The 26266-nt window shown below is 46.9% G+C and overlaps 11 protein-coding genes across 11 annotated transcripts; 7 read left to right on the top strand and 4 right to left on the bottom strand.

Moving 5' to 3' along the window:
- Positions 1–412: 412 nt before the first annotated feature.
- Positions 413–871, bottom strand: E1B28_010680 (uncharacterized protein; the record flags this gene model as incomplete). Its single annotated transcript, XM_043155656.1, has 2 exons — positions 413–568; positions 617–871. 2 exons carry the CDS (start codon positions 869–871, stop codon positions 413–415), a joined length of 411 nt encoding a protein of 136 aa, XP_043008129.1.
- A 996-nt stretch (positions 872–1867) lies between these two features.
- Positions 1868–2158, top strand: E1B28_010679 (uncharacterized protein; the record flags this gene model as incomplete). The annotated part of the gene is made up of 1 exon (XM_043155655.1): positions 1868–2158. One exon carries the CDS (start codon positions 1868–1870, stop codon positions 2156–2158), a length of 291 nt encoding a protein of 96 aa, XP_043008128.1.
- A 39-nt stretch (positions 2159–2197) lies between these two features.
- E1B28_010678 (uncharacterized protein) lies at positions 2198–6765 on the bottom strand (the record flags this gene model as incomplete). The annotated part of the gene is made up of 12 exons (XM_043155654.1): positions 2198–2410; positions 2470–2568; positions 2619–3125; positions 3180–3558; positions 3618–4014; positions 4072–4443; positions 4497–4713; positions 4765–4962; positions 5016–5469; positions 5525–5856; positions 5915–6144; positions 6198–6765. The coding sequence occupies 12 exons, from the start codon at positions 6763–6765 to the stop codon at positions 2198–2200; spliced, it is 3966 nt and encodes a 1321-aa protein (XP_043008127.1).
- A 1715-nt stretch (positions 6766–8480) lies between these two features.
- Positions 8481–8888, top strand: E1B28_010677 (uncharacterized protein; the record flags this gene model as incomplete). Its single annotated transcript, XM_043155653.1, has 3 exons — positions 8481–8486; positions 8550–8575; positions 8633–8888. The coding sequence occupies 3 exons, from the start codon at positions 8481–8483 to the stop codon at positions 8886–8888; spliced, it is 288 nt and encodes a 95-aa protein (XP_043008126.1).
- A 757-nt stretch (positions 8889–9645) lies between these two features.
- On the top strand, positions 9646–10316 carry E1B28_010676 (uncharacterized protein; the record flags this gene model as incomplete). The annotated part of the gene is made up of 6 exons (XM_043155652.1): positions 9646–9708; positions 9762–9771; positions 9839–10021; positions 10085–10133; positions 10191–10223; positions 10277–10316. 6 exons carry the CDS (start codon positions 9646–9648, stop codon positions 10314–10316), a joined length of 378 nt encoding a protein of 125 aa, XP_043008125.1.
- A 727-nt stretch (positions 10317–11043) lies between these two features.
- On the top strand, positions 11044–11277 carry E1B28_010675 (uncharacterized protein; the record flags this gene model as incomplete). The annotated part of the gene is given in 2 exon segments (XM_043155651.1): positions 11044–11049; positions 11068–11277. The coding sequence occupies 2 exon segments, from the start codon at positions 11044–11046 to the stop codon at positions 11275–11277; spliced, it is 216 nt and encodes a 71-aa protein (XP_043008124.1).
- A 142-nt stretch (positions 11278–11419) lies between these two features.
- On the bottom strand, positions 11420–12638 carry E1B28_010674 (uncharacterized protein). Its single transcript, XM_043160783.1, has 2 exons — positions 11964–12638; positions 11420–11907 (listed from the first exon to the last, which is right to left on the bottom strand). The coding sequence occupies exons 1-2, from the start codon at positions 12400–12402 to the stop codon at positions 11780–11782; spliced, it is 567 nt and encodes a 188-aa protein (XP_043008123.1). The 5' UTR covers positions 12403–12638; the 3' UTR covers positions 11420–11779.
- A 2308-nt stretch (positions 12639–14946) lies between these two features.
- On the top strand, positions 14947–15992 carry E1B28_010673 (uncharacterized protein; the record flags this gene model as incomplete). The annotated part of the gene is made up of 3 exons (XM_043155650.1): positions 14947–15051; positions 15115–15363; positions 15423–15992. 3 exons carry the CDS (start codon positions 14947–14949, stop codon positions 15990–15992), a joined length of 924 nt encoding a protein of 307 aa, XP_043008122.1.
- A 383-nt stretch (positions 15993–16375) lies between these two features.
- Positions 16376–17521, top strand: E1B28_010672 (uncharacterized protein; the record flags this gene model as incomplete). The annotated part of the gene is made up of 1 exon (XM_043155649.1): positions 16376–17521. The coding sequence occupies one exon, from the start codon at positions 16376–16378 to the stop codon at positions 17519–17521; it is 1146 nt and encodes a 381-aa protein (XP_043008121.1).
- A 1964-nt stretch (positions 17522–19485) lies between these two features.
- On the top strand, positions 19486–20678 carry E1B28_010671 (uncharacterized protein; the record flags this gene model as incomplete). Its single annotated transcript, XM_043155648.1, has 7 exons — positions 19486–19594; positions 19645–19727; positions 19801–19902; positions 19962–20021; positions 20076–20163; positions 20215–20510; positions 20571–20678. The coding sequence occupies 7 exons, from the start codon at positions 19486–19488 to the stop codon at positions 20676–20678; spliced, it is 846 nt and encodes a 281-aa protein (XP_043008120.1).
- A 1560-nt stretch (positions 20679–22238) lies between these two features.
- On the bottom strand, positions 22239–23164 carry E1B28_010670 (uncharacterized protein; the record flags this gene model as incomplete). Its single annotated transcript, XM_043155647.1, has 6 exons — positions 22239–22534; positions 22588–22620; positions 22681–22737; positions 22784–22966; positions 23037–23046; positions 23102–23164. The coding sequence occupies 6 exons, from the start codon at positions 23162–23164 to the stop codon at positions 22239–22241; spliced, it is 642 nt and encodes a 213-aa protein (XP_043008119.1).
- Positions 23165–26266: the final 3102 nt, after the last annotated feature.

Below are 26266 nucleotides of genomic sequence, written 5' to 3'. Positions count from 1 at the left end.
GATCACAGTCCGCTGGTCAGTAATCATTGTATGTCCTTGAGATTAGATAGCTCACCGTTTCTGCTGGCTCTCTGCACTGGGAAAGAATATTATATATCATTATTTACCAGGTCTGACTTTGTCCTCTGGATTATCGAGATATTGAAGAAGGGGATGAAGGAGTGTGGCAGCGCTGGGGTGTTGGTGTTGGAAGTGGGTTGTTGGGTTGTTGGTCGACGTGGTCAAAAACAAATGACTGGAACAGAGTAAACAGAGTAAACGGAATATCGTGGAATATCGGCGTTTGTCGGAGTCACATGCTTGATGATCTTATCTTGTCTAATCGTCATATCTAATCGTCCTATCTATGTCAACGGCTCTGCGATTCTGGCAAGTACATAAGAAATATACGACATTTTTCTACAAGAAATATCTACAGTGCTTGAGGGTATGATTTCCATTCAGTATCCTCCTCCAGCAATTGTTCCATTGCCCTTCTCCAAGAAATACTGGCAAAGGGATCGTTGTTGCGGTTGTAATCTTCAGTCTCGTATTCCCATGCCTTGTAGTTAAGTTCAAACTTGAGCAACTGATCATGGTCGTTAACCATCTCTCCCGAAAATGAGATGGAACATACCTGTCTGATTTCCTGAACTCTTTTCCGCCAATCCTGCTGCGCCACTTTCAGTGCTTTGACATTGTTCGATTCAACCATCTCCATCTCCTCTGGCCAGACTCTGAGCCAGTATACCATAGCAAGATTGATGAAATTCTCCAGTTCCTCTTTGCCTCTGTAGTATGCAGTGTATAATGCTGGAGCAATCGTGAGCGCAAAGTCGTGCAAGGACTTCCTTTTCTGGTCTGGAAGGCAGGGTCGTGAAGCTCGCCGCATCTGTTGAAATGTCACATTGATATTAAAAACAGTTGAAATGTCAATGTGATATAAAAAACACCTTATCATTAGCACATTGCAACAACGTGGATAGAGCAAGCTACGCACCAGCAACAATAACTCTTTCCGTCTAGTTCTTGAGTGTCGGATCAGCGTCAGTCGCAGTGAAGTTGATGAAGTTGAATTTAGTCTTGTGTTAGTGGTTGGATTTAGAGTTCGATGAGTTCGAACTTTAATCCGATGAACTTTACAGTTGCCGGTTAACCGGTAACTTGGTAACGCCGGTTCTCCGGGGAAACATAAATCACTCATATTTGTTGCTAAACGACACCTACACGTTAGATCTCTTGGAATCGGGCTGTAGGACATGTATTCTTCGTATCTTCTAAGAATCTCGCAAATACATTGGTTCAATATGCTCACCCAAAAAATGATGAAATCGACCAGTTGAATCCTTTCGCGTAACGACTTTCAATAGCAACTTTGATGGTAAGACAGTGCAAATACTTGACCATCACTCAAAAACGTGAAGCCAACAACGAAAGTGCCAGACGCTATCGTGAAAGGTTTATTTTTCCCTTCATGAAGCTTCGAAGATATTAATATTCACTCGGTATTCTACTAGACATAAAGCTGAATTGAAACAACACCGAGAGGAGAAGGCATATTCTGAGAAGCAAAACGAGTGCGTTCCACTGTTCTGTCTCTCTTCCTCATCTCATCGGGACCTTTCCCCTTTAGAATCTTAGTATGAAAGGAATGCAAGCGACAACAACAAAAACGAAAGCAACGAGATGCAAAAAATGACCAGAACAAGCCGTATGCTGCAAGACTGTATCTATTCTTTTCCAACTTCACTCATCACTCGACAGACTTCAAGATAGCGGCCTGGAAGCCCTCGACAAGTCAGCTATACAAATATTTCGTGAATATACAAAGATTGTTCCCAACCGACAAATTCATGTTGAGCAACTATACTTCCACTACGTCAAGAACATGTCCTGCGATTACGACGTCAATTTTGACCAAGCTTGCTACTTTGACCAACAGAAAGAAAAGCTCCAAGTCCATGCCAACTCCCTTGCAACCATCTTACGGAAAGTAAATATCAAAACCGGGTTAGCGGAAGGTACTACACGTCGTAAGGTGGAAGAGATGATGCGGGATATTGCAGAAACAATTGTCTGGATAGATGACGTTCATTCGTATGCAATGCTAGGTGGGCTGGAGCTTCAATCAGCGTATGAGGAGAGACGCCTATTCTTCACCGGAGGCAGTCGAGTCTGACGAGGTTGGGTCAAGGGAATGTAATGTAATAAAGTCTATCTAATACATCTCAATCTCGCTATCTGATGAGGGTGATTCTGAGGGCTCGAGTACTTTACATGGTAGATACCGTATCATTTTTGAAAGCCACACACGGAAACCTGTTATCTCCTCCTCTGGTGTGAGTGGAATAGTCTTTCCACGTAAAATAGCTGTCATAGTATACAAAACCCATACCCCGCAGTCGTAACCATTTGACTGGAGTCGTTCATCCTGGTTAAGTAGAGATTAGTTTCTATCCATAAGTAAAAAAAAACTTGTGCGATACGTACATTGAACGGTCGTACAGTCCAGTTAGACTTTGATACGGACTGCAGATGACCATGTTCTTGTGCAGCCTCTACGAGCGAAGAGAGGATAGTATACATCTTCTGAAGGATAATATTAGTTCTAATGCGGAGGATTCACTACTATTACTCACAGGTACCCAGGCATTCACAGTTACTCTCGATCCGAAACTATCGAACAGGTAGATGTTGCGAGACTTCAAACAGAAGACTGCTAGAAGCCAATGCTCCATCTCCCTGTCATGTAGCGGTAGGATCCACTTCTCATAACACCAATACCTACTCCTCCTCGCTAAACGCCAAACTCCTTGATTCCCAGGCTCTTCGAATATTTTTGGAGTAACATAGGTCGAAAGGATAGCGAATTTGCCGGCTGTATCTGGCGAAGATAAAGCACTCCCGGATATCGAAGAGTCGCTAGATATTAGCTCCTGTAGAAGCACAGCACAGGCGTTTATAGAATCTCCGCATAGACGCGAAGTTCTACCATCTATCCTGTCGAGCATCTCACTCCTAAATGTGTACCGCATCTGGGTAATGGTACTTGTGAGCTCCCGGATTGACGACAAGTCGCCTGCAGTACGCCATTGTGGGAAGGTCTTCACTAGAAAGAGAAGGCTTGAGTCGCGTTGAAGGCCTGACTGAAATCACGTTGAACGTTAATTGGTAAAGTAAAGAAGAAGACGCCTACGTACCGGCAGCAACCAATCGAATGCTATGTTGTTACTGTCCTCTTGCTTAGCATGCACATGGCCCTCTTCAATCTTGTCCTCACTCGCATGCCCATTATTGTCCTCACCCGCATAATCATCTGACATCTCACCCACATCATCCAGCACCTCAGCCAGATACTGATCAGCCATAGCATCCACAAATCCAATATCATGGAACTCTTCGATCAGCTCATCTACGTCTTCCCCCACCGACTCATCTACAACGGCCTGAAGAGTAGCAGAGTCTGAAGTTCGGAAACACCATGTAGCTGTGAGAGGGAGGCGAAAGGATTTGTCCATCGGACCGCCAGATCCAGGTGAGCCTGCAGTCGCAGATTTAGGAGAGTCCGGAACTTCGAGTCTAGTGATACGGAAGCATATCAGCACACGTTTGCTTTTAGAATGCACCAAAACCCACACTTCGCCGACGCGCATGCAAACTCGATACTCAGCTGCTCCTGACTGTACCATTTACACATATTGCGAGCCTCATGCTCCAGTCGTGCACGTTCTTCACGACACCTTTCGAGGGTCAGCATCGCTCGTATTCCCTTGCGTACATTCTCATCCACCAACCAGCGTGGAGCAATGTCATTGTCCGAGCGGGAAATCCAGACATCTTCCCAGAGGTATGACCTCTCTGGGTCGCGAAGGGCTGTTAAGTCGGTTGGGAGAGGCTTTGGAACAGGGACAGCATAGTTTGAGTTATGTAGCTTTCGAAGCTTGTCACAGAGATCATTGAATTTTCGAATGGCGCTCTGAAGCGCTGGAGTTCGCTTGGTAATCGACTTCCGGGTGAGCTGATGTGCTTTCGTTCCTAGAGGAAAATTGTGTTAGTGGTAGCTCCAGTGGTTCCGGTTCGAAAGATTCTTACCCAGTGCAAATTCGCGCCCTCCAACGGCACGGTCCAGCTTTTGCCACTCATAAAAGCTTCTGATTGAACGCTTTCGGATGCTAATCTTGAGGTCTCTTGCAATCAACAGCATCCGAAGAAAGTCGAAAGGGATATTTTTCAAGTCAGGAAAATCTTCGGGAATATTGAGGGAAGCATAGAGGTCCTCCGCGCGTGCCTTCAGACTAAGATGTGCAGACTCAAGCTCGGAGAGCGTGTCCAGTGCATTGGGAGACACGTGAGGTAGGTGTTTGATAGATGTCTTGGTAGCAGAGATGGTTTCTTCGAGGGAGTCGATTTCGGCTTGGAGTTGTAAGACCTTGTTGAGCTCCTTCTTCAGGCGAAGGTGCGCATCTATGCTTTCCAATGAGGGTTCGTCGGTATTCAAAAAATAGACAGTTACTCACGAGAACGAACAGAGGTCTGAGCATCTCTTTGTTCCTTCCAATGTTGACGAAGCTCCGCTACTGGGATCCCAACCTGTTCCAAGTCATTCTTCGCCTCGCTCTCTTTGATTTGCACATTCTTGTACAGCCTGGTCGTCATCCATGTTCCCAGGTCCTCTTGTCGCTCCTCGGCAACGTAGTCGAGACATCTATCGAGTAACCATTTGCGCCGTTCACGCTAAATGAAATCATGAGTACGAAACAAGTCGCCATCGAGAGGGGAACTTACTGAAGATTGCCTCTCTGGACCAATTAACTTTCTCAATGCTGCCCACAGTCGCTCCGTACCCTCGCCATCCGTTAGACCCAATCCGCTTCGAAGCCGAGGGTTGTATTTGAGCTGACATGCCCACTGGTGTCCATATGCATGCAGAACACTTGTCGCCAGCCGTAATCTGGAGGCGCATTCTAACGGCAGGAAATCATACTTATGGGTGATGAGCCAAAGATAGAATAAGGTCACGAAGCGTAAATACTCACCATTTCAAGGCTACGGTCAAGCACGCAGCCGATGTCGTATAATCCAAGTACAGTAGCAAAGTTGGGGATGAGGGAAAACAGTGCTTCAAACAGTGCTATCGCATACTTCTGTTGTTCCCCTGGCGTATCGATAGACGCTATGAGAACTGGTATGTCGTGTCGGCAAACAAGTCCCATAAGTCCCCTTTCGCGAAAGACATCCGAAGCCGCATTCTTCGAGTCACCCTTTGCAGCATGATAAGACTCACGACACTGATCAATTGCTTCATCAGGAACCTTCGGATTTCGAGGTTTTGGTGGTTTCTTTCGGGCTGCTGCCATCCGCTCTCCTACGCTATCCACAAAGGCCTTGGAGAGAAATCGTGTTGAGTCATAAAAGGGAACTCCCTCTCCAGCCGAAGCTAGCTGTCGATGGTGCAAATTACCATCAAGTGCTACGTGAATGTCGCCACCACTACCATATGAACAAAGTCAAGGACGGAGCATACAGATATGATAGAATCACCTACTCGTCAAATGAAAGCCCATATTTATTACCACCGAAGCAGCAGGGACACAGGCGCTGTAACCTTGCAGCACACTCGTCTTTGGACAACTCCTCGAAAGGACCCGGCGCACCGCTGCCAAACGGTTCAAGCGCTGCGGGCGTCGGTGCGGTGTCGACAGCCGCCCGTAAATTCGACGAGCCAGAGGCGTGAGCAGTAGGAGAAGGCGCACTACCCTCGGAGATGCAGGTATCAATGATGTTGTTTACCTGGCGTTCTACCATGACTGCAAGACAGTCATACCATTGTATAGCCTGGCTAAGCGGACGACGAATCGGGTCATGCTGTTCACCACCCTAGAGTCAGAGGACCAATATAAACCTCTAAGTTTCGGATAAGTAGATGACTCCGTACCTTTTCACCATACAACGAAAAACCGCGGTACTTGTATGTTGCAATTAGGGCACTAGAGAAGGATGTAATTGCATCTGATGAACGCTGCCACAACCTATGATACAGGTCAAGGAGCTCGATGGAGAATGCGGTCCGTAGGCGTGAGGGAGATGCGGGGAACATTCCATGCTGCACTAAAACCTGAGGTAATGTCAGGCATTCACAGTGAGGTACCACAATATCGCAGTAACCTGTACGCTATATCAGAAAAATGCCATAAAGACGAAAGGAAGCCTGCACGCACTGCACAACGTGTAACACCGCACTTTTGACTGTCTTGGTTTACAGGTTCCCGTCGAACAGTGACGTGTGAATTGCAGCGGTAACGGATCGAGCCTGCGCACGGACTTGTTGCGATAGACCAGGAAAGAATCCATCAGGGTTGGGAGTAGGTCTTTCCAGCGTATATTCAACAAAGACGCGTCACTGAGACGTGTCGTACTGACATTATCCGATGAAGGCAGATTCAGGCTGGGTGTCGATATTCCAGTAATGTAGCTGATGAACGAATCTGGATCTGCGGGTTCCAGAATATCGATGTCCATACCATTCCTTCCGGCTATACCATCCTGGTCAACCCCTCCAACATCTCTGCCTGGCTCCCCCTCTGCAATATCGACCATCTCCTCTTGCGTCCGTCCGCCATCGTTTACTAATGGCGAGCTGGCTGCTCGTGCAGTAGCTATAAGCGACGCGAGTCGCGACTGGATTGCTGCACGCTTTCGTGCGTTTCCTGGTACGGACACGTAGTGGTCTGCCCTGGCCTTCATCCGCTTTTTTCCTGGACTACGAACAACCGTTCCGAAGGGCATTTTGAGGAGTGAAACGCGTCGCGAAGGATAAAAGGTATTGAGAAAAAAGGTGTGATTGGGTAACGTGAACGATACATGCTTCTACATCCTTGTTGATGCGCTACTGGTAGGTGTAAGTAGGGAGAGATGTGATTACGTCGTCTGGGTAGGAAGACCTCATAGGCCCTTTTCTCACGGTTCCTACGGGGGCCTATCAGCCCCTTACGTTACCTGTCAGAACCCTGCCTGAGGTGCTTCAACCTGCCCTAAAATTCATCACATCATTTCTCGAAGACTCTCACTGCTGGTTCGCGCGACCATAATTGGGATGTCGATGCTGTCTGGCGGGGCGTATTTTAGGAGCCAACTAGCTGAGGAACCTTGGACAGTTTCATTCACCTCTCTTCCCGTATCCAAAAATCCGAATGGTTGAGATACTGCCAGAGAGGGACGTGTCGGAGACAGTTCGAGATGCATTGCTCGTTCGCGTGAGTTCAGGCTCCAGGATTTAAACAGATTCTTACTGACACGCTCTGACACGCTCTGCTTGACAGTTCACCCAAGGTACAACTTAAATCTCGTGTCCTTCCTGTGGCAACTCACGAGTCACGAACCACGCATTTAGTCGCTGCAGGAACAGTTTTCACCTACGACGTTCTTCTCAATTTAGATGCCGAACTCAAGTACGTATGGGCAGCCCTCAATCTTCAAAAACGGCCAATTCAAAGAGGACCCGTGGTGTTCAACTTGATATACCTTGTGCAAAGGTATCTACCATTGCGGGATCGGATGATTTTGGATACGTATTGTCAGTTTACCGACATTCAAACTCCTTTCTGCAATTTTACTCATTCTGCGATGAAAAAAGATATGCTGGGACCGTCCGACAAATCATGTGTGGTCACTTATAAGATGAGTGCATGTATGGCTTTTGGAAAGTTCTTTTGAGGTGGATTCATGTTAATCGTTGGGACGCGTGTAGGGGGTACGATGGTCGGGATTCACCTTTCGGAATGTACGTCCATTCACCTTACTCTAACCACTTTTTTTCTGACGTCCCGACTTATAGTCATCCTCATCATGCGGATATCGGCTGTCTGGCTGAATAAATCTTCCATTATGGTTACGTTGGTCGCCTTGAAACTGGCATGCTCGGTTCCTGCGGTGCTCTTCTTTTTGCGGTTTGTAGGAGGAGTTCAGTCTCGGTTCCTTCCATGTATAATACTTCTTGCGAAGCCAGCTCACATCCCAGGATACATTAGGTCCCGATCTCCATATTCCCAGCACGGTACAACTTCGAGGATGTTTTTATTGGATGGAGAACAAAGATCTTTACGTGTATTGGATCATGTTGATGGTCCTTAATACCAGTTTGTTGTTACCTTTCCGCAAGGTTTAAGGAGGCTGAAGCTCTTTAAAGTCTGTTTTATACTGCTGGCTATACCTGGATTCAATGCCTGTAGGGAGCTCGCATCGCTGCCTGAGTCATTTGTGTGAGCTCATGTACCATACTACCACCAGATCGGGGAGGTGGTAGATCAAACCTCGTGAAGGCCGTTTACCAGGATGGTGAGTGGAAAAACACAACGCGGTCGACTGCAATGCTAAATTCGCACCATATTTAGGCCTCATCTACTATGCATCAATCTTAAGTGGGTTCTTTTCGTCCGGGGGGTGGCTGAAACTCAGTACTATGAGCAGTGGTGTCTTTGATCAATGTTGTGATCATTCTCGAAATGCGGGTGAGTCCCTTGACTTATCGAGAGTTATACCGTGTGTCTAATCCCCTCCTCCATGTTCATCAGTCTAGTTTCGTAGTCATGATCTCTCTGTAAGTATTCACACATCGTGGAGCTCGGATCCGTTGAATATTGGTTCTGTTATGCAGCCTTGAACGGGTACTTCACTCCATTATCGCCAGCCATGTAGTTCTTCGCATACGAAGAATGGCTCCTCGGGGTTATCTTCAGAATGGCAGTGCGTTGGACGGAGCGACGACGGAAGCGCCCACTACTGACACCGGCCCGGTCTGGTTCGCTTCGTATATGTTGCGCTCCGACAATGAACCTGAGAACCAAGGAAATAGGGAGCTTGAGGGAACACTGAAAGGCGACAGCGACGACGACACCAGTCATTCTCGATAAACTGGTGATTCTTTTCCTCATTCCACATATTTCTTCTTTTTACAACTTTTTGTAGACTCCTACTCAATCCCTGACTTCAACAATTCTCGGAGAAAAAAATCCACATCCGATGATTTCCTGCACCTGCTTGGTGTACGTGAGTCGTCTCAATTTACCCCAGTACGACTACAATTCTTGTTGTCCTCGGTAGCTGAGGTGATTACATCAATCTTACTCGGGACAAGTGCCAGTTGAAATGTTGACCAGCGCAGTTGAAAGCTCCACGTGAGGGGTTCCTCGTGTTTTGTTTGGTTTCGGTGGTTGCTGAATAGAGTGACTCACCGACATCAGAAGAATCACTTCAGTGGCTCATTGACTCTGAACTCCGAAACACGTCGGTGAACGGCGGTAAACTTGAAAGGTATCATTACTTAAGTTTTCAATGGAAAGCTCCTCCCATCACCAAGATCAGGTGTTGTTGTTCGGAGCCAAATACGACAGGATGCTGAATTCTAAAGATCTCCAGGTCTGAATGGCCGACGTGAAACTGCCGACGTGTATAGTCAATCAGGGGATGCGGCAGAGGCCTACCTATCAATCTGCCCTCAAGTTGATCACTCCGCCATGACTAACTTCGAACTTCAAGTTCGGATCTCTTTTTTTTCGTTCCATTATTACCTCCATGATTGTTGTCAAATGTTCGTTGGCAGTGTGTCTTAAAAGGCCTGTCCAGTAACCTTGTTATTGGAGGTGTTCCGCCTTGATTCCAAAAACCCCAATGGTCGACATACCCCCGAACGAGTACATGTTGGAGACGGTTCGAGATACATTGGTCGTTCGCGTAAGCTCTCTCCATAACCTCACCGATTTCCCACTCAATTTTAGTTTGGGCAGTTTGCTCAAGGTACGATACCCTCAAATCCCGTGCTTTTCCCTCGGTAACGTCGTACCTTCATGAATTACGCGTTTAGTTGCTGCAGGAGCACTTATCGCCTACGACATTCTTATCAATCTAGATGTCGAACTCAAATACATATGGACAGCCCTCAATCCTCGAAAATGGCCTCTCAAATCAGCATCTGTAGTGCTCAACTTAATTTACCTTGCCCAGAGATATCAACCGTTGTTGGAACAGGTCATCTTGAATGCCTATGGTCGGTCTACCAACGCGACTGTTTTACACAATCTCATTCTACGATGACGAAACAGACATTCAGGGCCCGTCCAACGCGAAATCATGTATGGTCGCGTACAAGTTGAGAGCATGTAAGGCTTTCCAACGGTTTCTTTGAGGTGGTTTCATACTAATCTGGATGTGTGTAGTGAGTATGGGAATAGGAATGGGCCTTTCGGAATGTGCGTCCATTCGTCCTACTCCGACATTATCCTTCTTACGCCGCAATTAATAGGGATCCTCGTGATGCGGATATGGGCAGTTTGGTTGAATAAACCTTCTGTTCTGGTTGTGTTGCTTATGTTGGTGGCGTCATTATTAGCCCCTGGACTATTCTTCTTGGTCAAATTTTTAAGAGGATTCCAATGTCAGTTTTTTCTAGGGGAACATTTCCTTCGAAGTCACACAGTCACACTCACAGGACACATTCAATAGGCCTTGAAGTTCATATGTCCAGCGCGTTACATCTGGAAGGATGTTTCTGTACGACGAACAACAAAGATATTTACGTATGTTGGATCGCGTTGATGGTCGGTAACACCGGTTCGTGACTACCTCTCCGGAAGGTCTAAGGAGGCGCTGAAGCTCTTTGAAGTTTGTTTCGTCCTGATGGCTATCCCTGGCTATAAAGCCTGTGAGAAGCTCGCAGCTGTTCTGTCCCTCTTTGAGTCACTTATGTACTACCAGATAGGGGAGGTGGTAGATCGAACCTCATGAAGGTTCTTTACCAGAATGGTGAGTTAAAATTACACGTTATGGATTACCATGCTTAAATGAATTTTCGCCGTATTTAGGCCTCATATACTACGCGTTAATACTCAGTGCGGCTTACGTTTCTCTGAGAGGTTACCAGAATTAAAAACTCATTACTGTGAACAGTGGTGTCGGGGATCAACCTCGTGATGATTGTCCAACTGCAGGTGACTCGCTTTACTTATCAAGAGTTATCCATTTAATTCTCCTCTCCGTGTTCATCAGTCTAGACTCGTGACGGTGGTCTCAATGTCAGTATGTCCACACCCACAGCGCTCGTTCCGGACATTGATTCTATCTCGTAGCCCTGAACGCGTCCTCCACTCCATCGTCGTCAGCCGTGTAGTTCTTAGCATACGAGAAGTGACTTCTCAGGGTTACCGGAATGGGGACGTGATGGAAGACCTCACTATTGAGGACATCGAGACCTGGTTCGCTTCGAACGTGCACAAACCTGAAAACCAAGGACAAGAGGGAGCTTGAAGGCAGGTCGAAAGGCGACCGTGAATGGCGAGATCGGTCATTATCGAATGACAGTACTAGTGATTTGCGTCTGCTGAAGTGTTCAAATAATCGTACCTACTGAATGTTTGTACTTTGTCGAGAGGTAGGGATATAACTTCGTGTTCGCGAATAGTACTATTACAAAACGATGTAAAGTCCGACTTGTGCAGACAAATATATGGCTCCGTGGGTACACGATGACTGATGCTTTGGATGATTGTCCGAATAAATTACAAGGAGAGAATGTTGAGACCATTAAGTAATTGTTGGTAGCCTAATTCCGAATCGATAAATGACTGTGGCGACGTCTGAAATTAATGGATAAAATACGATATGTTCGATACGTGCTTTGGTCGGTTTTGCATAGATCCGCCATGCATCCCGCTGCAAGCCAAACCAAGGTTCCGGAACCATTGACCAGGCGACAAGGCTTATGGTGATGTAAACTCGAGCGTCTTTGGGGCGCGGATTTTGGCAGACTTCATACCCGCTTGACAGTCTCCTTCGCATTCGGGAAGTATTGTGCATGGGTGGTGGTGAATATCAGTTCAAGTGCGCAGCTGAGGCTAAGTGCCTGAATTGCTATGTCATCAAATCGGAGGTGTAGTGCTAATTAGAAAAGAATATCAAGATCTGTTCGGATTAAAGTAGAGGGTTACACTGACAAGCAAGCGTCATTAGCTCGAATCCACCGTAAGTCATATCATTGCACAGGTCCTTTAGGAGGGGATGTCCGCTGAACCTCATTCCACGGTAAATATATCCGGGGATTCTCAAGAACAGTGAACAGGGGGACGTGATCATGGCCCAGATCCAAAGCAATAGTGTCAGATATCGCTCAAATAACGATATAAATCCGGTGGCAACCATAAATGTCGAGTGTAAAAGCCGAGTAAGCACCAGCCTCTGTAACGAAATTACTACAGGGAACATCGGCTTCCGGTCCGATCGTGTGAAGAGGAATCGAGTGCGGAAGAAGTGGCTTGCTTTTCTGCGACGCTGGATCACGATCATCTGTTGGAAGTGTTTCCATGCCCTGAAGACGGAGGTTGCGACCTGTGAAGGTACCAGCTGCTTGTCGTGGATTGCTTTAATGGAGGACATCGAGTCGATAGAGGATAAGATGTGAAAGAAGGGTTTGATATACTAACGACGGGCGGTGATGGAGTCAAGCATCCGGATAGGAAGGAGATTTCGGTGGTGAACAAGGGAACAGGCAACCAGGTATAGCGCACAGCATTTTATATGGAGATGGGCATGTCTGGGGGTAGGCGCGGACATTAATGTGTGATCAAGCAGCCGGATAACAAGGGGATTTCGGTAGTGGAACGAGAAAGAAACAACCAGGCTATACTTAGCGCACAGCATTGGTGGACGCGAACAATAATATTTGATCTTGCCCCGTTTTGAATAAAGATCGCCAGTTCATGTTCAAGGTAGAGCTTCGTGTCGGAGAAAATGTAAGGCACACGAGTGTATATCGACACAGATGTACTGACGTCGAGAAGTACATCATGCGATTCTTAAACTGCTTGGAGAAAGTCGCTTTCGGGTTGTTAGATCCTGAGACCGAACCTCAGCCAGCTGGTCGACCACGTTAGAAAATAAATCGATTGACAGCGATTGTTGGGATTTATCGAGATTTATCTGCCAGGTTGGATATTATCTTGCGTTACTCTCGGCATGTGAACGAATAACAACGACCAGATGGTCGGAGGCAAGCAGCGCTGGGTGACGTTCGTGTGACTTTGAAAGATTTCTGTCACACTCCCCGTCCTCCGTCTTCTTCCGTCGCAAACTTCCATCGTTAAGATGTTGTTGACTGTACCAGCGTAGGAAAATAAAGCCTATGTCTGGAGAAATCTATAGATGGTACCTTCAATTTCTTGTGTCCTTTCCATTTCTGACTTTTGCCGGGCAGATTACATTGCAGTTCACAACAAAAATTTCAGACAAACTCGAATCAACCACCTTTGACTACTGGAAGAAAAATTCCTATCCTGTACCCTTCGGCGCCGAATGTACCACTCACCTTCGAGAGCTTCGTTGGGTTTCGTCGAATGACATTTTGTGTTCCCCAGCTCAAGAGTACGCGTAGCGGTAGAATGGAGCTGTGCGATACGTGCGCTTTGACGATTCAGACACTCCAGTATGGCTACTTGTGGCCATCACTGGCTGGGAAATGGATAGCTTGTGCTTTTCAAGGGCATCCACCTTTGGGAAAGGTCAGGATGCTGGGCCGTCGAGGTGAGTTGAAAACCGAATCTCACCGAGATTCCTTTGTTGACTGCGACCTTCTAGGAGTTTGATGGGGCAGTACACAAAAGGGAGGGTTTCAGCCTCATGGTGGACGCCGCCGCCGACTCCCTCGTTTGGATCAACTGCCGCCGCGCAAGCTAGCCAACAGACCTCCATCTTCGACCATTGTGCGGGATTCCATCACTTGTGATTTGGCTCATATAACCAGCGCCTTCCTTCGTCCTTGACGAAACCACCTTTGTTGGCAACGAATCACGGTCCTACCCTCGCAATCGTTGAACTGGATATGGGTGGGGGATAGATTCCTTCACTCTGTGTACTAGCCATTGCAAAATCCTCTAAATTCATAAACCCCTGCCCGGGCTTGCCATTATCTCAACAGTTTCAAGAATTCTACCACTGCACGTCTACTATCCTCCATCAATCCACTTCCAACGACGACGCCAACTTGTGAGATAGGTGTCTTGCACCTATTTCTTACAGTCAACCACTCCCCGTTCTACCTTCTTCAATAGCTCCCCCTTTAGTGAAGGTCCTCGAGCCGGCTCGCCGTCCTCTCGAACTCGAGGTACCTCAATTCGGACAGGCTGTGGTCATCGCCATAGCAGTACGGATAGGGTACCGCGCATCTACCAGACCTCAGAATGGCGTTGTCAACCACATTCATCGCCTCCGTTCGCCTTGATGACACCCAAACGTACTCTTCTTCGGCCTCAGTACCCTTCAACAGTCCGCGAATAGTTCTGCCACAATGGCCCATCTCCATCCTTTCCTCCCTGCGTGTGAGGCTGCCTCGGTCATTACGGCGGATTTGATCCTGCTTCTTGAAGATATCGATCAGGGATGCTGTCTATCCCTATCCATCTGGAGTCCATCTGGACCTCACTCGAACATCTCCCCGCCTGACGCATCTTATGGGAGCTACCGATGTACATTGAAATCCATTCGCTACCGCGGAGTGGCTAACCTCTGGCGTTTCCGAGGTACAATTCCTCTCCACCACCTTCAACGTTCAGTAGCCTTGGCAGGCACAAATCACCATAACCTTCGCTTTAGCCACGAGCGCGATGTACCTGCAACGCTACGTACGCCAAACCATAACCTCAAGCTTTCTCCCTATCTGTCCTTCATACTTTCGGGAAGAAGCTCACGCGACCTTTCTGACCACGTATACCAATTTCGCGCATCACAACCGTGTAACGGGGGTATAAATCGTAGACCCAGGTGGTATAATACAGTTCGATAAAGGCAGGAAGAGTGGTTGGGGTATGAGGTCAGCGAAATGGGTTTAGTATGTTGCGTCTAGGCGTTTATGGTTCTGGCTCCTCCAGGAACCGAATTCGGTCCTTTTTGGATTAGAGACAACCTTGGTCCAAACTAATACATATCATGGGCCTCAACTCCCATTCATTCTGCGGCGGCATTCGCAATACCTTAATATTATATACTTTATCACTTACCCCTGCGATGCGATCGCGGCTGCTGACTGTTGAGGTGAGAATCATCTGATGTCTCTCCTCTTTCTTTTCTATTCTTCGGCTGATTTTCGTTATAAAGGAGATACGCAAGAGGCGAACGCGCATTTGTCTCCCTACCATGCTCCACATTGTTCCCTATCAGTCATACATAAGACTTCTCCTCGTCGTTCTCAGCGCTTTCGCATACGGTTCGACGTTCAGTCCAAAGCATGGAGATACCAAGGCAAATCCAATATTGAAATCAATTCCCCGTTGGGATGCGCCGTTTCCTCGAAAACGAGAATGGCTAATCGTTTGGGCGGGTGTATACGTTCTACCTCTGTTGAAGGTGAGCAATGTATTCGATTTCGATAGAAAAGTCAATTTGTTAACGAAGGTACCTCACAGATGGCCTACTACATAGCAGCGGCATGCGACTGCCTCTCAGTCCTATGTTCCCAATACCCTGCCTTCCAAGAACTCGCACGTCATATTTCCCCCACTGTCGCCACCAAATATGTTGTTACCGTATCATATGATTCATATCCCGCGCCCATCCTCTCACTTCTCGCGCTCGCCACGGCGATATTCGGAGGTTTGCTCCGTGTATCATGCTATCAGATGTTCCGAGGGAAATTCAGCTGGGAATTAGGTCCAACGAAAAACCCGGGTCTCATCACCAGTGGTCCTTACGGGTTCGTTCGACATCCTTCCTACAGTGCGGTTTGGATATGTTATTTCGGGTTATTGAGCTATCACGTGCTTCTGCCTGGTTCTTGGGTCCGAGGGAGCGGTATTTTGAACCTTTCGGTGGCGAGAGCGCTAATCGCCTTTTGGTTCTTTGCGTTGGGCGGTGAGCTGTTCCTCGTGACGATGAGGGTTGGAGAGGAAGACGAGTTGATGCGCAAACAGTTTGGGAAAGAGTGGGAGATATGGAGGCAGAGGGTCAGGTTTAGGTTAATTCCTGGCCTGTATTGACTGGCTTACAATCCAATGATTTGCTTCCCTCAAAGTCGCGAGGCCTCGCCTCGACACACTTGCCGCCGTAGATAATTTAGACCGAACGACGGCGAGTGCGCGAGAGATAACAAATGATAGATGGTTGGTGCCGGTGAACGGCAAGACCGGCGTCACATGCAGCCGCGTCTTGTCACTAACGTGACGAAATCACGTTGCCTCTGCCACCCTTTTCGTTCGTACCTTCCTTTTTGGGCGAAGAAAGCAGCCATGGATTGTGTTTGGCGGTCCTTTAAAATCCTGGCGTGTCCTGGGCCACAAATACACTTGAACTCAACCTCGACGGTCAAACATCTACTTCAGCCTACCCACTTCTACACTTGCACTCTTTCCATCTTTTGAAAATGGCACAACGCAAGTCCAAGAAAGCTCGTGCCGAAGTCCCAGTTAATGATACGGAATGTTCCTCCTCCAAAAATAACCAGCATGTCAAACGCCCGCCCAACCCATGGGTACTTTATCGGTCTCATACCTGCAAGGCCCTCGAATTTGAAGGGATGCAAGCACCTCAGATCTCCAGAATCATTGCAACGCGCTGGAGAGCGTTGTCTGCCCAGGACAGACTATATTGGGAGCGATTAGGCGAGAAGACTTCCCTTGAACATGCGATACGACATCCTGGTTATAAGTATCAACCCCGAAAGCCGGTTGAGGGGCTTTCGAATTCGAAGCGTACCAGAAAGGGGAACAAGAAGGCGCGCCAGGTCGTGGAGGAAGCTGACGTTGTTGGAGAGGAGGACGACGAGACTGCTCATCTTCCCAAGAATGCAACGAGCTCCAGTGCTTCGGACTCTCAGCGAGGAGCGAAGCGTGATCTGGTTTCTCCAGCTGCGTCCTCCTCGACTCTTCCGATCGTCGCCACGGCCCCTCACGATCTTGTAGCCTTGCCTATTGTCCCTTCCACATCTGCCACAGAGCACAGGATGCCAGAGGCGACCCAGGATTCAAACGAAGTCCCGGAAGGATTATCCTTCACTGCGTTACCCCAATGCGCCACCCCTTCCCAATTTCCTACGCCATCCGGTTCTTACTATTCATTTACCCTCCAATGCCCTTCAACTTTTACGGGTTCCGTGCCCGAGTTCAACGAGAACGTTCACTTGGAAGCAGTGGAAGAAGAACCTGCCTACCCGACTCTTTCGCTGGACGAAGATCATATGCGCAACCAATTTACCCCCTCTCCGGTCATTTTCAATGACTTCGACGTCGATCAGGCGAATATCATCACGGACCCAGGCGCTGTTTCCTCGTACCTGGTCGATAACTTCGGGTTGCCCCAAAGTGAACATTCCGATGTCGTTGACTATTCTCTCTTGCACTTACCTCAGTCCCACGGATTCGAGCCAGTGTATGGTCGCTCGGCCGTGGTCGACTACGGCTCCCTCGACTTCGAGCCATACCCACCACCTGTGGTCGACCATACGTTGACCGAGGTCACTAATGACAATTACGACGCGAGGCAACCGCTTACCTACTACGACGAAATGTAGGAAGTATCCTCCAAACACCGATAAGTCCACTACGGTGTATATATACTCCTATCGTTTCACGGTTTTACCTATTCTTTAATCATCTCTCACAGTCTCTTTAACTGCTTCATGGGCTGCACTTTCATTTATTCTTCCATTATGCGATACTACTGGTTTTTATTCGCGATATCAACATCCCCTCTGCTGACAGTAATCACACTAGCCGCCTTCTCTTTGCTTTACCTTTTGTTACATTTCAAGTTGAACTGTTCACCTGGCGAATGCTCCGCTATGTACATTCAACGTAAGTCCTGTACTTGCGGAGCGACTCCCGGTGGGATTGATAATCAGTATCAGCCCCGGATACATGTACTGCAGATGCCGTCGAAGCATGAGTCGGCATCGAGGTTCCAACAGAGCGAGAGTGGTGACTAAGCTCCTTGCTCCTGCCTTGTCACAGTTCTCCACGTTCGACGCTCGCTCAGCGTTCGAACCTTTTTCACTCGTTTTTACACCCACCGACCCACCTCACATGACACTAAACTTTACGTCTTGTCCTCTTCTTGAATGCACAGAAACCACCAATACCCACATAGTTTACATCCCAGTTGATTCACAACTAGTCAATCAAATTATTTCTTGTCTTGAAATTCCACAGCCAACAACATATTAACAAGTAAAGAAACAACTACTATTGCGAGAGAGTAAATAATCGTCGGAAAATCCCGCCCACCCAGCAGCGTGATCTTCCTGCGTTCCTGGTCAAGCTAACGCTTGCCCTCAGCCCAACCTACAGCTCCCTCGTATATAGCTCGGACCACAATAGACGACGTTGGAGCGGAACGCGTCCATGCAAGCCAAATCTGTGGAAATAAGTTTTGCCAGAATGATGGGTTCGGACAACCCACGGTATGGTCACCCGGATTACTAGTTGCTCCTTGTTACTAACTCCTCTGAAACCTGGGATAAATACACAAAATTACTGGACTTTCCGTTGAAACCTAATCGATTGATACAAACTCACCGTCTCTCGCTGGTTCGCGAAGGGAATTGTGGTAGATCGCAGGATTAAAGAACGATATCAAGTAAACCGGGTCACTGGCAAGAATTTCTCATGTCAATCCTGTTTTTATAGTTGAAGGACAGGCCATCAAGCGAACACGAAGTTGCAAGCCATATCATTGTTTGATCATTAAGCCAAACACAGGTCCGGAGATACGACCAAGTCCTGTTCTTTTTTTACGCCCGCTCCACCTGCAGATGACACATTGATGAGGAGCCTTGGGCGGCGGCGGATCCTAGGTTTCCGGATGGTTGAACTGGTTGTCAGTGACACATGTTGCTTCTGATTCCTGAACGACATGAGGTGGAGCTCATATGTATCCACGAAGAACACCGCACTATGATAGCTCTATCTTTGCCCGTTCGTCCCGATTGGAGGTTATATCAATACCTGGAGCTGAGGAACCCCGTGACACGTAATATGTACGTCAAGAAGATCCTTTTCGGGTCTCTGTATCATAATTATATATGTAGTAAGTATATCAAGCCTGGCAAGGTGAGTTCCGTAAGCCATCTTGACTCCCTTCATTCATCCCGCCATAGATGGCAGACCAACTCGGAATCCCCCCAACGATATCGAACGTGTTCGTCCCTACACTAACTCTGTTGAGTCACTTTAACAGTACTGACCTTCAAAAATCAATTCCACAGTACTGGGCCTTTAGTACGCTGCTTCTCTGGCTATCGGCACCCGCGAAATTCTTAAAAAGCTTTAATTCTGAAGCTTCTTGGATTCCTCCTAAACTACGCGTTCTATGGCATCCTGACAGTCCAAACATGTCAGTAATCCACAATGAAAGTATTGGAGACTTCGCTCACCTTCAACCCACAAAGATGTCTATTACATCGCCTTCCCAGATGACAAATTCGGCCACAAATGTCTCGTCTATTCGGTTTTTATTGTGGAGAGCATTCAAACGGTGATGGTGACATATGATGCATTCCAGGACTTCGTGTTTGGGTTTGGCAGTCCCGGTGCGTTGGATAGGATGAATTTGATTTGGTTTGATTGTTGTATTGTGGATGGAATAGGTGAGTGCTCCACACCTATACATAGAGAAACCGGCTGAAAATGATCGTAGTGGCATTCACCGTGCAGGCGTATTTCGCGTATAGGATCCATTTGTTGTCAAAGTCAAAATATATTGCTGGGTTTATCTTATTCGTGAGGATTTTATCTCTTTTTTGTTTCATTTGGTAGATGAGCCTCACGACTGCGCACACATGTCGATCATTAGATGGGACTAGCACAAGTATCCGGAGCCATCGCAACCGGAGTGATAGCAAAGTCGGTCGGCGCGTTCTCTAAAATCCGAGAGCCTTGCTTTATTCCCGCTTTGGTAAGTTTAATTTAGCAACTTCAAAACGTGATTTATTAAGTCACAATATCTGGGGATAGTTTTGGCTGGGCGGAAGTGCAGCATGCGATCTGACGATAGCAATAGCCATGACCTATGTGGTGAGTAGATTGAGATACAGAAAATTCAAAAGAGTCTCATCTGGAATTCTACAGCTTTCTCGGTTCAATAACGTCTTCAACGAAACGCGGGATTTGATAAAGCGTATCATACGACTCACGATGGAGACTGGTAGCCTGACTGGTATGTTCCAATTATCCCACCGAAGCATAACCATAATAATCACCACTACAGCCGCATTTGCTACCATCGACCTAATTCTCTTCCTCGCCTTCCCAACGCAAGACTACCACATCACTCCCGCCCTAGCTCTCGCCAAGGTCTATTCAAACTCCCTCCTTGTCGTGTTCAACAGCCGAGTACGAATACAAGGTGGACGTGGCACCAAAGAGGGATCGAGAGGAACCATCACCATCGGAAATAGTAATAGTCTCAGTTTCTTTTCGGCTCGGGACGGTACAAGTACGGGGATGAGTGTAAGGTATGATATCGAAGAGTCGGTGTGCGCTGACCCTATTCCCTTGACCAATGTAAGTGTATGTTGCTCGAAGCCGGAGTTTCTTGAAGCGCTAAGTCCCAAGCTTTTATAGATCAATCCGGCCAAAAGTCAATCCAATGACTCTCCTAGAGTTATGGATGGGAAACACCACGATATTTTGCCCGATATGGTTGAAGACGAAGTGGATACCAGACAATGAGTTTGTAAGATTGTTTGTTAACTGTAAAGTTACGCTATGAGATTCACTATCATGACACTTATTGACGATTACTGACCTTTAAGTACTTTCACTGTAATATCAAATTCGGATTGCTCCATGGTTGCGGATCAAGGATCCTACCCGCTAAGACCGACCGGCAGGTTGAAGTCTACACGCGGCAAAAACGCGGCATGCTGAAATAGCACAGCCGTGAACTCTTTGACCAAGACACCCTTCCTTCAAGGAGATCTTTTTCTTCCAGCTCCTGTATAAACGCCCGGAGATGTTCTCCGGAGACTAGATGATGTAGGCAAAGTCAGTATGAGTGAAGGAGGGTCGCATACCGAAAGTCCGGTCGCAAAATCGAACCAAGCCACGTTAACTCACGGACAGAATTACGATGATTATTACATTCGTCAGCGATATCACCGTCTAGGGGAAGGTAAGCCTGTGCTGTCTGGATTCAATCGAGTCCGGGTGAAAAGGCATTAAACTTTTGTAGTAAACGATCCGCCCCGATGATCATATGATCACGATGGAATGAAGCAGTGACTTTCGATGACAATCGGAAGGTTTTTTTTATCGGGACAACCGAAGAACAAAATTGAAGGCTGTTAAGGAAAGTAATTCGCACGTCGTACCCCTATCACTTCGTCTTCTTTGATTTTTGACTCCGGTTTCTATTTACTTGCGGGAAGCGAGAATTGTAACGGGGTAGATTGAGAATGTGTACATCAGGGGGTGTAGAAGTAAATAGCTCCGAGAATGGTTATAATCAAGTTCAGGAAAAAACGCGAACTCGAAGAGAAATTACCAGATCATCAAGGATGGCCGGTCGCCATCACGGTTGACTTATAATTTCCCTATATTTCCTGGTTTTCAAGTTCCGTGTTGGATCGCAACACGTTCGAAGCGAAGCAGATCTCGGTGTTTTCAAGGGTGAGCTCTCCAATCGTCTCATTCTGGATATAACGCCGAGCAGCCACTCTTCGTATGTGAAGAATTGCATGGCTGGTAATAATGGAGTGGAGGACACGTTCGATGCTACGAAATAGAATAAATTTCCATGTTTGAGGCCATGGATTGGGAGCTTTACTTACGGAGCGACCACGTTTACAAAATTGGTCTGGTGGAGACGGGGGTTCGACAGGAGATCAGATGTACAATAACGCTCGACAAATAAAGCGAGTCACCGGCAGCTGAATAATAATCACAACGTTGATTAACGTCACCACTGCTCATAGTATTGGGTTTCTGGTATGCCCGTAGACAAAGGAAGCCTCACTCAAGATTAACGCGTAGTACACGAGGCCTCAATATGGTGTAAAAAAATGTAAGCATTGTGTCGGAGACGTGTAAATTTTCACTCACCATCCTGGTAAACAACCTTCATGAGGTTCGATCTCCCACCTCTGCGATCTAGTGGTACATGAGAGAAGAGCAAGAGTGGAACCGTGAGCTACTTACAAACTTGAAGCCCAGATATAGCCATCAGTATGCAACAGGCTTCAAAAAACTTCAGCTTCCTCAACCCTCCGAGAACGTAGCCACGAACCGGTATTAAAAACCATCAACATACTCCAGGGCAGGTAGAGCTCCTTGCTCCCCATTGAACAGAAGCACCCGTGAAGCTGTACCGTGCTGGGCATATCGAGCTTGGGGCCTAATACATCTTGGGATGTGAGTGACGGCTCTTAGGAAGTGTTTGGAAGAGAGGAACTGACACTGAACTCCAGTTACAAATCGCACGAAGAAGAGCACAGCAGAAATCGAGCATATCAGTGCCAATCCGACCAACACAACACGGACGGAAGGTTTATCTGCCCAAATAGCCCATATCCTTGTTGCCAGGATGCCTATCGAACAGGACATCAGAGAAAAACGAGACTAGGACGGTGAAAGAACATACATTCCGAAAGGACTAACCCTATAACCGTATTCCCTACATGAATCCCACTGATCAATATGAATCTACTTCAAGAAAGGTTTCTAAAACGCATACATGCACTCATTTTGTAAGTGACCACACATGTTTTCGTGTCAGACGGGCCCAAGCTGTCTATTTTTGGAATCGAGATGGAAAATAGGAGCGTAGGTGGACTGACCGTACGTGGCCAAAATAAACCGATCCCACAACGGTAGATACCTCTGTGCAAGGTATACCAAGTTGAACACCACAGGCCCAATCTTGATCGACCGATTTCGAGGATTGAGAGCTGCCCAGACATACTTGATTTCGACATCTAAATTGAGGAGAATGTCGTAGGTGCAAAGTGGTCCTGCAACAACTAAACGTTTAGTTTATGAGGGTATGTTGTTAACTGAGGAGCGGCACGAAATTTTAAAAAGGTACCGTACCTCTCGCAAACTGTTAACCAAAGACGAGTGAATAGGAAATTGTTGAGATAACGGAGGGAACTCACGCGAAGGAACAATTCGTCTCGAATTCTCTCCAACACATCCATATGCTGAAGTATCTCAACCATTCGGATGTCAAGATACGGGAAGAAAGGTGGAACAAACTACCTGGCAAGATCCCTGGATAGGCCCTATAAGACCCCGCCAAATAATATTAAGTTTGACATCAATTATGGTTCCAAGGATCATAGAATGAAGAAACAGAGATCCGAATCAAGAATTCCGAGGAATTTTCGAGGAAGTATTGGACTTTAGGGCAGGTTCGCAAAGGCAACGCCACATGCAATCAGGATTACGTGACTCCTACACGGCTTTCGCTGTCGGCAACTCATGGATCGTAATGATAATTACAATGCATCACTAGGTGTGCCGATTTGGTGCCGATTCAAGTTCAGGTGAAAGTTTGAATGGTTTTATTGTTTTCGGACAGGTAGAATACCGGCGCAATCGTACAGAGTACTATTCAAGTTTGGATAACTTCCGAGTCCGACCGGGAATGATAGTTTTTTTCTTCACATGTCACAGGAGTCGGACATGTCGACCCAAAAAGTCTTTTTCGATCAGGAAAGCCAGCATTCCAGCTGGCAGACATAGCCACAGAAACACCGTGAGTGGACATTTTGGTCTGGGTTTCAGAGTGGTCCGGTAGTGGACCCAATATTGTGATTGTAATCATACCAGAATGAAGCAGTGGCAGGATGAGCTCGCCGAGACCGACCGGCAGGTTGAAGTCTACACGCGGCAAAAACGCGGCATGCTGAAAGCTCAGCGAAGATATTTTTCTTCTAGCTCCTGTATAAACGTCCGGAGATACTATTACTCGGGGGTCACTACTAGATGATGTAGGCAAGGTCAGTATGAGTGAAGGAAGGTCACATACCGAAAGTCCAGTCGCAAAGTCGAACCAAGACACGACTACCTCACGGACAGAATCATGTTGATCATTACATTCATCAGCGATATCACCGTCTGGGGTAAGGTAAGCTTGTGCTGTCTCAATCTAATCGAGTCCGGGTGAAAAGGCATTAAAATTTTGTAGTAAATGATATCTGCCCCTATGATCATATGATCAAGATGGAATGAAGCTGACGACCGGAAGGGTTTTTATCAGGACATGAACCGAAGAACAGAATTGAAGGCGATTAAAGAAGCTCTGGGACAGCGGGAATTGTAACGGGGTAGATTGAGTATGTACATCAGGGGGGTAGAAGTAAATAGCTCCGAGAATTGTTTAAAGGAGAAAACGCGAACTCGGAGAGAAATTGCCAGATCATCAAGGATGCGCGGTCGCCATTGGCACGGGTGACTCTCAACGTTCCTTTATAAATCTTTACATATTCCTTGATTTTCAGGTTCGGTGTTGGATCGCAACACGTTCGAGGCGAACTGGATGTCGGTCATGTTCTCCGGGGTCACCTCTTCAATCGTCCCATTCTGGATATGACCCCGAGCACCCACTGTGTTCCATGTGCATCAGTCAAGTTTTGTTTTGATCTCTCCGTAAGTATTCCACATTCATAGAGATTGGATTGGTACATTGATTTTATTTTGTAGCCTTGAACGTGTCCTTCACTCCATTATTGCCAATCATGTAGTCCTTCACATACGAGAAGTGGCTCCACAAGCTTATAGCCAGATTGGGAACTCAGTGGATGGAGTGACGACAGAAGAACTCGCCACCGGAGACACCGAAGTCTGGTTTCCTTCAGATGTGTTGCCATCCGACACCGAACTCAAAAACCAAGGAAGGTAGGGAGCTTGAAGATATGCCGAAAGGCGACAAGACCCATCATTATTATTGGTATTCTGGTGATTTCTTTCTTCTATCGATGCACTTCTCCTCCTTTACTATCTGTTGTGACTCAACTCCTGACTTATCTGTAACCTGTGTAACAATTCTCGGAACAAGTTACCCTTACATATACATCCTTTTTTATGTATCTCGTTTATACGTCTTGTGTCCGTACATATGTGGCCTTTACTGTTATCTATACTTCGGTTTGATCCTCCGTCCTTCATCTTGTCCGTCGCATGGGTTCATACGCAATCTTTGATTTCACTACCCCTGCGGGGTGTACATCTTTCCAATTTACCCCGGTATGATTCCCGTTGTCCTCGGTGGGTGAGGGTGAGTTTCGATCACATCAATTCTGTATGGTACCGACAAGACATTCAAGGTTGGCTTTTGGGGGACAAACAAGCAGTGGGGCCGAGTGCTTCGCATAACTTTTTCTGCAAGGCCGCAGCGCAGGTCTGGTAGTAACGTTCATCGGTATCCTCACTATCGCCCGGGGGCAACCTATTCATGTCGCCGTGTTGCTGTCCTTCCATCCAAAGTTTCATAATACTAATCTTAATCCTCCGATTGCCGTTTGATTCACAGTGGGTATCGGGTCAGATACTGTGTCACTGCTTACTTCCATTATGATGGCACGATAATAGTACTCCCAGTCCTCTTTGATTCCCGCTCTGCACCTCAATTCACGACGTCTCCAAGTCCGATTTATGGTTATATTTACTGCAGGAACGCTCAATCAGCTGAATTTTCTCTTTCTTTTCAAGCTAATTGAAAGACATGTCTGAAGCTCACTTTTCAGGACAAGGGCTTCGCTCGGGTGAGTTCTCTGTTCCATCTCGGAAGATTTCCTATGATCTGAAAGTTCCCGGTTGATTATTGGATCTTCAATTGTACGGTTTCGCTGATATTTTACCTGTCCAGACTCCAAACGAAATCTCGAATCACGAAAAATAGCTGGTACTGGAATATTTTTACCAATGTCCTCATCATTGATCAATCTAGACCTCAACCTGGGCATCCCTCATGTACGAACAAACTGATGCCGATCGCTAAAAGATAAACCCGGAGTGCTGTTCAAAACTCCACTTGAAGAAACCAGTGTCAGACGGACGAGTACAGTACATCAAAGCTTCAGTGACAGCTTCAATATGGCTATTTGAAATCCAAAACCCTGCCGAAAAACCTCATTATTACTTCAAGCTGGTAGGTTTCCACGTCTATTTGGAGATATGCCGAAACACAATCAAGGTTACGCAACTTGAGGGCAGGTTTAAGGCATGGCTCCATCATGTTGTCCGCACATTTGATTTTACGGTCATCTCTGTTTCTTCGGTTTATCTCTGCAACCATACTTGATGTCAAATGCATTTGG

The sequence above is a fragment of the Marasmius oreades genome, chromosome 6 (genome assembly GCF_018924745.1).
Source record: "Marasmius oreades isolate 03SP1 chromosome 6, whole genome shotgun sequence".
Lineage (NCBI taxonomy): Eukaryota > Fungi > Basidiomycota > Agaricomycetes > Agaricales > Marasmiaceae > Marasmius > Marasmius oreades.
The sequence above is the reverse complement of the archived record's forward strand: the minus strand, read 5'-3'. Positions and strand labels throughout refer to the sequence as shown.

Bases quoted from the DNA above. Each gene is read 5' to 3' on its own strand.
- E1B28_010674 (XM_043160783.1), bottom strand. From the start codon at position 12,402: ATGTCCTCCATTAAAGCAATCCACGACAAGCAGCTGGTACCTTCACAG. The intron at 11,908-11,963 runs GTCAGTGTAACC...TTTTCTAATTAG, and splicing joins CGAGCTAATGACGCTTGCTT to CACTACACCTCCGATTTGAT.